This window comes from Chanodichthys erythropterus, chromosome 3 (assembly GCF_024489055.1).
Source record: "Chanodichthys erythropterus isolate Z2021 chromosome 3, ASM2448905v1, whole genome shotgun sequence".
In the NCBI taxonomy this organism is placed as follows: domain Eukaryota; kingdom Metazoa; phylum Chordata; class Actinopteri; order Cypriniformes; family Xenocyprididae; genus Chanodichthys; species Chanodichthys erythropterus.
In genome coordinates, this window is record NC_090223.1 from 25,805,583 (window position 1) to 25,817,954 (window position 12,372).

At 36.9% G+C, this 12,372-nt stretch overlaps 1 protein-coding gene and 1 long non-coding RNA gene across 2 annotated transcripts; one reads left to right on the forward strand and one right to left on the reverse strand.

The window, feature by feature from the left end:
- Positions 1-108: 108 nt before the first annotated feature.
- Positions 109-6,391, reverse strand: gcat (glycine C-acetyltransferase). Its single transcript, XM_067372538.1, has 9 exons — positions 6,064-6,391; positions 4,722-4,852; positions 4,537-4,638; positions 4,312-4,458; positions 3,880-4,034; positions 2,765-2,847; positions 1,119-1,290; positions 696-817; positions 109-588 (listed from the first exon to the last, which is right to left on the reverse strand). The coding sequence occupies exons 1-9, from the start codon at positions 6,281-6,283 to the stop codon at positions 437-439; spliced, it is 1,284 nt and encodes a 427-aa protein (XP_067228639.1). The 5' UTR covers positions 6,284-6,391; the 3' UTR covers positions 109-436.
- Positions 6,392-6,708: 317 nt separating this feature from the next.
- Positions 6,709-9,480, forward strand: LOC137010153 (uncharacterized). Its single transcript, XR_010893232.1, has 4 exons — positions 6,709-6,898; positions 7,930-8,013; positions 8,109-8,209; positions 8,349-9,480. It is a non-coding gene; the product is annotated as an uncharacterized lncRNA (long non-coding RNA).
- Positions 9,481-12,372: the final 2,892 nt, after the last annotated feature.

The following is a 12,372-nucleotide window of genomic DNA, read 5'->3' on the forward strand; positions in this document are numbered from 1 at the left end:
AGTAGATCTCAGATCTTGTAACTTTGGTTTAGTAAGAAGTCCATTTAAAGGTAGATATAGTAATTAAATGTGTGCAAAAGTTTTAGATATAGCAGAGGAGACATTAAATCTTTTCATTTATTTATTTATTTTTTCATGTTTACCCATTTTTTAATGGACAATTCCAGCATAAGCATGATGTGTACATGATTTAGCAAATAATACAAATGTCTCAACTGAAAAAAGTCAAGACACTTTTGGTATAAAGCTGCTGTACAAGACTGCTGTAAAAGTAGCAACTGTTAATCTTAGAGAAAACATTTATTCTGTCAATACTGTAAATTTACAAGTACCCTTTGACCTTCACTGATCTCAGTAGCATTAGAAGAATTTGACTTTGATATGTAACTTTAGCCTCACTCTAACAGACAGCAACTTTGTCCGTTCTGTTCTGACATTAGGAAATGACACCGTGCTTCCTGCCTGTCTGTATGAAGGCATCTACGGCACGATCAATGTCCTCATCGGTGTGAGCCGCAGAGATCTGGACTCGAATGCGGGCTTTTCCTTTGGGAACAACTGGGTAGGAGAACCCAATCACATACACTCCTGATGACAAAGAGAGAAAAACACGTTTTAAACTGTGCTGCTGGACTTGAATAATTTATTAAATATATTAATTTAGATGGGCACGACATATGTGCCTGAATTCTCACCCAGTTTTAGCATGTCGTCAGCCATGAGCGAAGCCAGCCGAGCATCTCCTAGCATCACAGGACAGATGGGATGAGCTGTGCCGGAAATGGTGAACCCAGCCTGGGTCATGTTGTTTCTGAACCTTTGGCACAGAAGAAAAGATGCACAATAGACCATTGTTAGCACTTCTGTTGAGAACTGCCATCATTAGCTCAGTGAACTCTAAAAATCCTTTCTTCTTAAACGCATTCATACTTTCATACAAGAATACTGCAAATGTCAGCTTGTTTTGACTGCAAGACCGACTGAAAAGCAAACTCTGTTAGTTTTAACCCTGCTTATCTTTTTTCCACAAAAGATAACTGCACTGACACAAGCTAAAGGGTGTAACTGAATGTACAGTGCAAACATCGCAGAACGCCGACTCCCACCTCCAGTCCTACCTCATGGTTTTAGCTGCCATGGACTGGGCGATTTCGTTGGATGCCAGCAGCAGTTCCACAGCACGGGTGGCACAGCCCACCACAGGAGGGGGTAGGGAGTTGGAGAAGAGATATGGACGAGACCGCTGTCTCAGAAGCTCAATTAAAGCCTTGGGTCCGACAGTGTAACCACCTGACAGAGAATCAGAAAAATATAAGTTTGAAAGGAATGAAATTGATTCAGCCTTATTATTTAAAGGGTTAGTTCACTCAAAAATAAAAATTATCCCATGATTTACTCACACTTAAGCCATCCTAGGTGCATATGACTACCTTCTTTCAGACGAAAACAATCAGAGATATATTTGTAAATATCCTGGCTCTTCCAAGCTTTATAATGGTTGTGATTGGGGGGTGAGATTTTAAAGCCACTATATATATAACCCCCAGACGCGATGTATGACGCAAGATGTAGGAGTATCATAAGCTTAGACGCCTCTCACGGTTCAAACAAATAGGGCTGTGCAACAAACTCAAGCTCCTCTTCTCTTATATTAAAATCATCCAACATTTCTCTTTAAAATGTCTCATTTTAGACTTCTAACTCGTGACCGGTGTTTTGTTTTGCTCTATCCTCTGCGCCTCCACATTCGTCAACGCGTCATGCGTCGGGTCAGAGGTTACTCTTCCACCACAAATCGATGCATTTGGCCGTCTGCAGGAAGCTTGTTATTTCAGTTAATAAAGTTTTAAATATCATTATTTTTTCTTACAAAAACCCATTGCTTCACTTCAGAAGGTCTTTATTAACCCCTGGTACTGTATGGATTATTTTTATGATGGATAGATGCATTTTTGGGGGGCTTTAAAACACACCCTCCATTCAATACCATTATAAAGCTAAGAAGAGTCAGGATATATTTAAATATAACTCTGATTGTGTTAGTCTGAAAGAAGATAGTCATATACACCAGGATGGCTTGAGGGCAAGTAAATCATGGGCTCATTTTCATTTTTGGGTGAACTATCCCTTTAAACTGTGATTTTACCCAACATAAGCTATGTTTCCATTCACCTATTTTTATGTGAATTTTGCAATATCACATTAAAAAAACAAAACAAAAAACACTGGATGGAAATGGCAAGATGTGAATAGATGCACATTTACCAAATAAATCCCTCGATGTATAAAAGAAAAAAAAAAAAAAAAAACCTCAAGTGACTTTGCCTCAACAGTGGTTATGATTGGATAACTGGACTAACCAGCGGATCAGTTTCATTGCACAGCACTCAAATGTTGGTTTGATCGTTCAGAAACGCCTGAGCCAAAGTCTGTCATCAGAATGATTTGTTAATGACTTCCCAGAGGTGTCTCACATGATTGCGTTCACAAACACCTGGCCTTCAATCATTTATGATGGAGAAAAAAAGAGCTACAGTGACTGTAGCTACTTCCACTTGTATAACATATATTTTGCGTCAATTTCCCAGCAAGTGACGATTTTGTTCTTTTGAACACATGGGATGGAAACGGTGCTTTATTCGCAAATGTTTTATGTAATGTTAAAGTTAAATTCGCTACTTTGGATGAAAACATAGCTATTGTAGCTTGACTATGTAAACTGTTTAGGTGATGTTTAATATCTAGAAATGTAAGACATACGCACCAGCAGCACCTCCCAGAGCTTTTCCCAGAGTGGAATTGACGATGTGCACTCTGTCCATCACACCCAGCAGCTCATCGGTTCCTCTGTGGCAAATAAATGCACAGATGTCCACTTGCAATACTTTCTCACACAGTTTAAATGAGTCTTTAAACATAAAAATACATAACTGCCATAATATTTTAGGAAGAAGGTTCCTTTAAAGCAGTGGTTCAAAACTGGGGGCCTCAAGATGGCCGCCAAGATGGCCTCCCCTCCTCTTCCAAGAGGGCCTCAAGATGACTTAATTATTTAAAATAAGACAAGCATTAAAATAAGCTAAAATCAAGATTTTCTTAGTAATTGGTTATTTTTGTAATGGAAATGCATCTTTCTTGTCTTTAAAATATTTTATTGGGTAGAAATTGTGAGTGGGGGGACAAATGTTGTGGGGCCTTGAATAATAAAAATGCGTTGTTCAATAAAGTGAAACAACGCTTGCTCTCATTTTCAGTGGCCTTGGTTTCAAAAGTGTGTTTCCCACTGAGATTTTTAAAAAGTCTTTGTTTAATAGTTATAAGCCATGGACCAAACCAACCAGCTACAAGATGAAAATCACATTACAAACTTTGATTTGAAGCAAAAAAGAATTAACTCAAACCTGACAAAAAGCCAAAGACACAAAAATGTCTACCTAACGGCTTTACTGAGGGAAAGAACTACAATCCCAAGAAGGCTTGCCAATGACACAATCTACTATTGATTTAAGTATGTTGATTATACATTTATAATGTATTTTACATTTATTGGAAAACAAATATATTTTGCAACAGGCACTACAGAGCTCTATTGGTGTGATTTGCTTGTTTCAATTCTCTGATTGGTGGAGATTTCTTGCAGAATCATGGGTAATGTAGTTTTGTTTTTTTGTTTGTTTGTTTTTTACAAGGAATTCCGCTGTTAAACATGAATATTTAAACAACCTCAATGCTCACAGTAGGTCTGTTTTTAAAATGTTGTAATGGTAAAAAAAATCGATTCCCCTATGAAGAAAATGAATGAGATGTTTTCTTCAGGAATCTGACTGTTGCACTCCATTTTTGCAATTGCTACCAAGTGTTTTTTCCCCATTTACTCACCGGCCGCGAGGACCCATGAATCCTGTGGCATGACATTCATCAATGAAGACCAATGCTCCGTACTGCTCAGCCAGATCACAGATACCCCTCAGAGGAGCCACATCCCCATCCATGGAAAACACGCCATCTGTGACCACCAACCTCAGACGGGAGGACTGTGAATCAAAACACTAAATTCTCAAAAATGTTCTAGCTCAGAAGGTCTGTTCAGCAACTAAAAGTTATGCAATTTTTGATTACAATTGCATCATACAGTGTAGTTGCTGTTGACAAAAGCTGACTAAATATATCAAGCCACCACAGAGTAATTTATTTAATTACAAACTTTATCTCACCATGCACATTAACCACTTGAAGCTTCCAGTGCAACCTCTGCATGAAATCTATTAACATGCGATTAAGTCATGAGTAAAACCCAGTGATGGCACCTACCTGTGATTCTTTCAGCTTTTCTTCCAGGTCATTCAGGTCCATGTGCTTGTAGCGGAACCTCTTGGCACGGCACAATCGAATGCCGTCGATAATAGAGGCATGGTTTAGCTCATCAGACAACACGGCATCATCGGGACCCAACAGGACCTAGAGCAAAGAGCACCAATGTATTGTTACAGTGCATTGGCAGTGGTGCAGGTGGCAGTGGATCATTAGTTAAGTCACCTCAAACAGACCAGCATTGGCATCGAAGCAGCTCGCATACAAAATGCAGTCTTCTCTTTGATGAAACTGGGCTAGTTTCTGTTCCAAGTCCTTGTGGAGGCTCTAGAGAACAGAGATTAAAAACAAACTTTAATGCATCAATAAGCATTGCTATCAATGTGTTCAAATACATTATTTTCCCTCACCTGGGTGCCGCAGATGAAGCGCACTGAACTAAGGCCAGCGCCATACTTCTGCAGGGCATCTATTCCAGCCTTCACCACCTCCGGATGACTGGATAAACCCAGGTAGTTATTTGCACAGAAATTCAATATGTCTACAACAGAAATAGGGAGGCATGGGCCATCAGAAGATGAAGAGGAGCAAAAGATAAAATGCTTTTTTGAGCTTCTTTATTCACATACATGTGGTTATTCTGGACACTTGTTAGCTGCTTTCCTTCACTATCCATTCCAAATGATTTACAAAACGTTGTCCACACCAGTGTTATATTAGTATCGGGATACTATTATAGTTTGTATTCATATTTAAATTCGTTTTTATTTATATATTTTACATAGTGATTTTATAGTTTATTTTTGTTGTGTTTGTCATTAAAGAGATAGTTCACCCAAAAATTAAATTTCTGTCATTCACTACTCACCCTTGAGTCGTTCCACACCCGTAAGACCTTCGTTCATCTTCAGAACACATATTAAGATATTTTTGATGAAATCCGAGAGGTATTTGACCTTTTTTAACAATGCCTTTAGTATCTTTCTAGACCTTGAAAGTGGTGGTTAAATTGCTGTCTATGGCCGAGCCATATACCTCACGGATTTCATAATAAAACAATATAATAATAAAAACAATATAGATGTTCTTTTTTTAAAAAAAATGATCTCTGGTTTACTTATTTAGTACATTGAGATGAAAATGATAAATGTTTCCTTGCCAACTAGCTGAAATAAAATAAGTTTAAAATGTTTTATATAGCTTTAGTTAACTATAATAACCCTGGCAGAGTCCAAACTATTTAGACTGTATTTAATGTAAGCACAAACCTTTGGATCAAATGAGTTTTAAGATGTAATATATATTTTAAGACAATAGATAGATAGATAGATAGATGACAGATAGATAGATAGATGACAGATAGATAGATAGATGACAGATAGATAGATAGATAGATAGATAGATAGATAGATAGATAGATAGATAGATAGATAGATAGATAGATAGATAGATAGATATGCAGTTGATATGCAGTTGCAATTTTAACCTCTATATGACTATTTATAAACCTAAATAAATAAAGTTTTTTGTTTTGTTTGTTTTTGTTGTTTTTTTTCAACAGAAAAAATCAAGGGTGTAGTGTTCTTTTATGTAGAGGTGGACAATTTTAAAATAATATTGCAAGATTTAATTCTCCTAGCCAGATGCCTCCAGGAATGTACAGCTTAATCATAACATTCTGCCTTTAAGTATATATTATAAGTAACTTTATATGTCTCGGTCACCCTGGGCTGCCAAAAACCTGCTGCTCACCGCCTCTACTGCCGTCCACGTAGATATGAGGACCCTGCTTGGACGTGATCACCCGCTCCCCCTTCCATGTGCCCGCTGCCCGAATAGAGTCCAGCTCGCCCTCCAGGACAGACAGCGCCTGAGCCACCGCCGCGTACGGTCTGTGCGCATTAACAGCGCAGGGCTGAACAACACTCCTGACGGGAGCACTGAGGCGACGGACAGCTGTGCGAAGTGACATTTCTCCCCACTATCACACCAAATAGTACAGTAAAAGTGTTAGGACTGGAAGTGTGTGACGTGACGGCGGATATATGTAATTTACATGGGCGTTGAAACATCAACCAAACAGACGCATTTGCGTAAGAGGGCGGCGCACTCTCCATCCAATGGCAGAGCAGCTGAGGTCCTGCGCTTTAAAGAAACAGACTGACTTGACATAGATTGTGTAACCAGTCTTCAATTCCAACATATAATGTAAAAATAAAGTGTTATTGTGAGGAAATACTATTGCAAGCTCTGTTGTGCATCTTATATATAAAAGTTCAGAAAAGTGAAGTAGTAGCAGAACCAGACAAAACGAACTGTTGAAAGAAAAGAGGCGGACTTCCCGTTTACATGTGCAACAATGTGTCATATTACGCGGGAATATCCGTCGCCCAGCAAATGCCCGGGAAGTTATAGCGCTCATCCACAGAATAAATTAAAGTTTTTAACTCGTGTTATGATAATGTTGGCAAGAACACATTTTTTAGACTGGCGATATTATTTGGACCTATTCAGTTTGGACTTTTATTCAGTTTTTCAGGCTTTATACGATGGTTTGCAGTTGAATGAGAGGGGAAAACATGAAATGGTAAGCATTTCTAATAAAAATGTTATATTTTATCTTTATAACAAAAAAGCGTGTAGCTCTTGAATACACAAACACTGAGTATTAGTTATTTATAGCAGCTGTTTTATTGGTTATATCAAGTTTAGATTAATAGACTAAATACTCATATTCAAATAATTATGTGCACTTCCTATAAAAAGTTAGGTAAATTAATGGCGTTATGTTTAATATCTCGGAAATTCAGCCAGCACAGATGTTCGTTCTGCAGTGTAAACTAGACAGAACAATGCATACATTAATCCATTTGTTCATTATTCTATTGTATGAAGTGCTGACTCGACACAGCAAGTTTGTTTTAATGCAACAATACCAAAAAGAAGGCAAGACAGTAAAACAGTAATGTACAAATATAAACTAATAAACAACTGAGAGTTACAATACAAATTGGCTTGCACAGAAGTTTGAAGATACCTTTTAACAAAGATTGAAAAGTCAAACCAAACTCTTATGCAATACACACGGTCTCAAAACAGCAATGGGAAGCGATCATCCGAAACGTCAGAGAAGGGGGCGTTTTCCTATCCGCGGGAAATCCAAATCCATTCGTGTTGCGTTCATATGAAATAACTAAACACGGAACTTTAAAGAATTCGAATGGAATTCTATATGGAATTCAACAACGCAGGTCAGACTTGTTATGCTTTATTCACATGTGTATTCTCAAACTATAATAGCTTTCTGTTCTCGGCTTCCTGTAAGTTAGCTACTGTATTTATTAACAAGATGGACGACATCATTCATGTTATCGTTAACTTATAATCGCGATTTCAAGCGATTATATGCAGTATGTGTAAATGGATAAACATTCAGCTATCATAAGACATTGGTGAAGAAACTTTTGAGCACTCGCTATGAAAATAAAGACGAATGTCGATTGAAGCGAGTATGCCTAGTATAACCTTGTATAGCAACCCGATATCAGAGCTATATTTGATTACACAAAATATGTCGCTTTCTAATAATTATACTAATTTAAGTGTTTCTTACCACAGATAGGACTACCATAATTGAGCGCCTACTGAGGTTTCTCAGAAGAGCCTGGACGTTCCTGTGCTGCGGTGGACATGATAACTCTGGTGTGTAGCTATATTATTCTTGATACATTTAAATAATAAAAGTGTATAAACAAACTGAAACCATCTGACAATGTGCTTATCCAATTCATAAACAGAGATTCCGCTGTCAGTTGAAGAAATAGCGCCACCTCTTGGTGTAAGCACTGTACGACCATGGAATCACAGTTAGGGTGGATGTTTTATTAGAACGGTTTAGGTGAGACACTTTCATTCACTAAATTCAGATCAAAGTGAAATTATCTATTTTATCAATTTTGAGTGATGCAAACTGATGACATCATATTGAAGTCGTTCCATTGAACAATTCTATTGGCCACTCTATTCATTCCATACAGAACACTTGGATCAAGATGAAGAAACGACTTTATAAGTTTCTCACTTCAGAGATGGAGGATTGCCCCCTTGTAATCATTTTCGTCCCAGCCACTTATATCACAAATTCGTGAGAGGAGCCGATGTCAGGAGGTGGGGCAGAGTTATGGCGCTCTCGCCTCAGGTGTGCACCTATTGTTGGGTTTGGTTTGGTCCATGCAAGTCATCAATAGTCCTGCCAAGTTGTTGGCCGGCCCTAAGATATAATTTGGCCAACAGTGAAAAGTCAAGTGATACAATCATTCATTCACTCTTCATTAAGCCAGAATATCAGGGCTGATAGTGTGATATTCCTTTTATACCAATTCAACAAGACAGTAACCAGTTAGTAAGTACATTTCTTCTCTTCCAAAGAAAGTAGTTTCAAAAGAAGCCAAAGCATCCAGCTTTCTGCATACCAAACAATGCACACTGAATATACTGTAAATATGGTGGACAGAAATCCAGACTAAAAACATATCTTTTTATCTATGCATTTGCTGATTGAGCACTGTGCTCTGTCCGAACTGTTTGCATTTTATTTGACACGTATTATCTTTTTAATTCCTTTTCCTGTTTTTATTTAATCTTTAATGTATTTTATATCTTTTATGTATCATCTTGTTATTTCTGACTTTTAAATATTGCTGTCTGGTTTGAAAGAGCTGGGAGAATTAGGAAGAAAGCACTTGTGATTAGGTTAAAATCTGGTAAATGTGGATAAGGGGACAAACCATGGGGAAATATATGAGCTGTGGTGCATGCGTTGCATATAAGATATCTCTGGAAGGGGGATTAGGGCTGTGTGGCGCAGTTTGAGGTGTCTTGGCAAAAGGGGAGATTGAAACTTTGTTTATCAGTTTGAAGTGCCTTAACAGGTAGCTAGACAGCGGTCCTGTCATGTGAGGAAGATCCGTTTAGATCCACTCTGACGGACAACAACAACAAAACTCCCTAAGACTTCCAGCTCTTCCATCCAGATAGCAAAATTCTCTGTTTTTACTGTTATTTCTATTCCTTCTGTTCTATTTTATTCTTCTTCTTTATGTAAAGCACTTTGAATTACCATTGTGTATGAAATGTGCTATACAAATAAAATTGCCTTGCCTATCTCAAAACACCATCACACAAGCGCTTGTTCACTGTGGGCGTCTGTTGTTGTTGTTGCAGTCTCCGGTATTTTGTTGTTGTTCAGTCTCTTTAGTTTTTTTTTTTTTTTACTGTAAAACAGCGGCGCTGGCAAGTGTTGTCACCTTGTGAAACAACTGATTCGTGCAAAACAAATTAAATGTGCATGTTTGACCTGTGCGTACAAAGTAGGGCCTACAGTACTTTATGCAGGTACTTGTGACCAAATTTGCTTCACACACACTGTATATGGACTCTCGCGTATATGTATGAAAACAGAAGCTTTAGGTCTAAGCATTACATTATGAGTTTCCCAAACTGGGGTTTCATGAAAGAATTGCAGGGATTTATAATTTAAAATTTAAATCAAAAATTAAATCATTAAAATATCTAATTAAACTAATTTAAGTAATTAACAAAATTTCAAATAAAAGCAAATAAAAAAAAAAAAAACCTGAAGTACCTTGAGTTTATACTGCACAGTAATGTTTTTGCTATATGATTTCTGTAAGTCCAGTGGTCACATGTTTTGTGGCCTCTCTATTTTCTGTATAGGAGTCTAGTGGCTGGAGTGTGCACAATTACACAAAATGTAAGCGGAATGATTTTTTAGAAAGGAAATGTTAAAAGAGAAAAAAAAAAAACATGAATATAGTGAATCAGTAAATTATAAATAATCTATTGCCATGTGTGAATATGTAAAAATGTAATCCATAACTGTAATCTGATGACAAGCATTTTAAAAGGACTTAATTTTATGAATCTGATTACATAATCCAGATTGAAATCAGCATTGCTTATAGGAACGAATTATTCTTTTGAGACATTACTTTTCAGTGAACGCGTTGAATTGGTTCACAAATCACACCGAACAATTCATTCGTGAAGTACAGTGATCCAGCTGTAATCAGGTCAGAGCGGATCCTATTTTCATCTCTGACTCGAAATGGACATGTGACCCTCATCTTGAGGTTGCAGAGGATTTGACTAAAGGTGCAAAAAGTTACTAATGCCAAATGTTAGTATTGTTTTTGTACATAAAATTCATATTTATGTAATGCATATGTTTTTGAGCTAAATCCTTCTAATGAAGTGCTTGAATGTGTACATACGTCATGTAAATTAGGTAAATAATTGAAAGCCATGTTAAAAAAAAAAACAGCGCCTAATGCATCTTTCCTGCCCGAAGATGATATATTATATAATTTAAAATACTGTGTTGAGTTCTTAAAACACATATTGCATGTGAGATCATTCTGCAAAACCAGCCAGGTTGTTTAGCTGGTTTAAGACGGTCTCTCGGCATATGGCCAAGCTGGTGTTTAGCTGAGAGTTTCTAGCAGATCTCCCACACTCTAAAAAATGCTGGATTAAAAACAAGACGTAAGACATGCAGCGTAAGATTTTTGAAGAATACGAAAGTGTGCTTTTGGCGGAACCACTTGGAAGGCGATCATTTTTGTTAATAAAGCATATAGTTGTATTTTTTTCTGTAAATGTCTGATCATTTCTCTAAGTAAGAACCTTATTCCTCATCTGGTATCGTTTACAGCCCTTTGAAGCTGCACTGAAACTGTAATTTTGACCTTCAACCATTTGGAGACCACTGAAGTCCACTATAAGGAGAATAATCCTGGAATGTTTTCATCAAAAACCTTAATTTCTTTTTAACTGAAGAAAGAAGGACATCTTGGATGACATGGGGGCGAGTAAATTATCAGGAAATTTTACTTGAAAGTGAACTAATCCTTTAACTTACAGTTTCTCTCATTGGACTGTTTTTTTTTTGCAGTTTGGTTTCAAAAATAAATATTCTCATTATTTACTTACCCTGATGCCATCCAATGGTGTATATGACTTACTTTATCAGAACACAAAAGCATATTTTTAATCTGGAGGAAATTCAAGCTTTGTTGGATGCATACAATGCAAGAAAATGGCTTCCACCGCATTGTGATTAAAGAAACAAATCAATAACTAAAACATTCTCAATAGTGCTTCTCACCAGCTCTGATCGCTCTGATACTGATTCTAAAAATGTTTGTGTTCTGCTGAAGAAAGGCAACTGTGGGATAAGACTTCAAAAACTTTATAAAGAGATCGGAAAACTAATCCATATGAGCATACCAATCACTTGTTATGATTAAAAGATTTAATTTAGGCTTTTACTTGCACGTAAACATTGATCAGAGAACATATAAGCAGAAGCTCAACCTAACCTGCTTCGAGAATGAACCTCATTGGTTACTCAGCACGTTTGAGCTTCTGGAAGAGGTTTGTTCTTGTGCGTTATTCAAGTTATGTTGAGCTTCTGCTTATGTTTGCTGATCAATGTTTACATGCGAGTAAAAGCCTAAATTAAATCTTTTCATCATAACAAGCAATCAAGTCTCATCAGAAAATTTGGTCTAAACTGCTCGATTTATATGGATTAGGTGTCCGATCTCTTTATGAAGGTTTTGAAGCATCAAAGTGGTAGTCAATGGATGGAAATCTGACAGCTTCTGTAATCAAAAAGATCTTTATTTGTGTTCTGAAGATGAACAAAAGCCTTACAGGTTTGGAACAGCATGAGGGTGAGTAATTAATGACAGAATTTTCATTCTGGAGTGAACTAGCCCTTTAACTTATTGTTTGTATTTATGCCTATTTTTTGCCTGTTTTAATAAATAGCAAATGATGCACAATAATCTATTTCTTGTTTATTTATTTTCTCTCCATCTAGTGAAAAATAGTTATATACTCCATATACTAGAGATGTGTTATTTATTATGTATTTTTTTAATTTTTCGATAGTGTAGAATTATAGCTGCACTCAAAAAAATAACTTGTTGGTCTAACTTAATTCAATTATGACACCTATTTCCACACAGTTGAACT

What these genes read in the sequence shown, in the direction of transcription:
- gcat (XM_067372538.1), bottom strand. Translation starts at nt 6,283, where the DNA reads ATGTCACTTCGCACAGCTGTCCGTCGCCTCAGTGCTCCCGTCAGGAGT. An exon ending in CCAATGCTGGTCTGTTTGAG is followed by an intron (nt 4,459 to 4,536) that starts GTGACTTAACTA and finishes TCTTTGCTCTAG; the next exon opens with GTCCTGTTGGGTCCCGATGA. An exon ending in AGCTCTGGGAGGTGCTGCTG is followed by an intron (nt 1,291 to 2,764) that starts GTGCGTATGTCT and finishes ATTCTCTGTCAG; the next exon opens with GTGGTTACACTGTCGGACCC.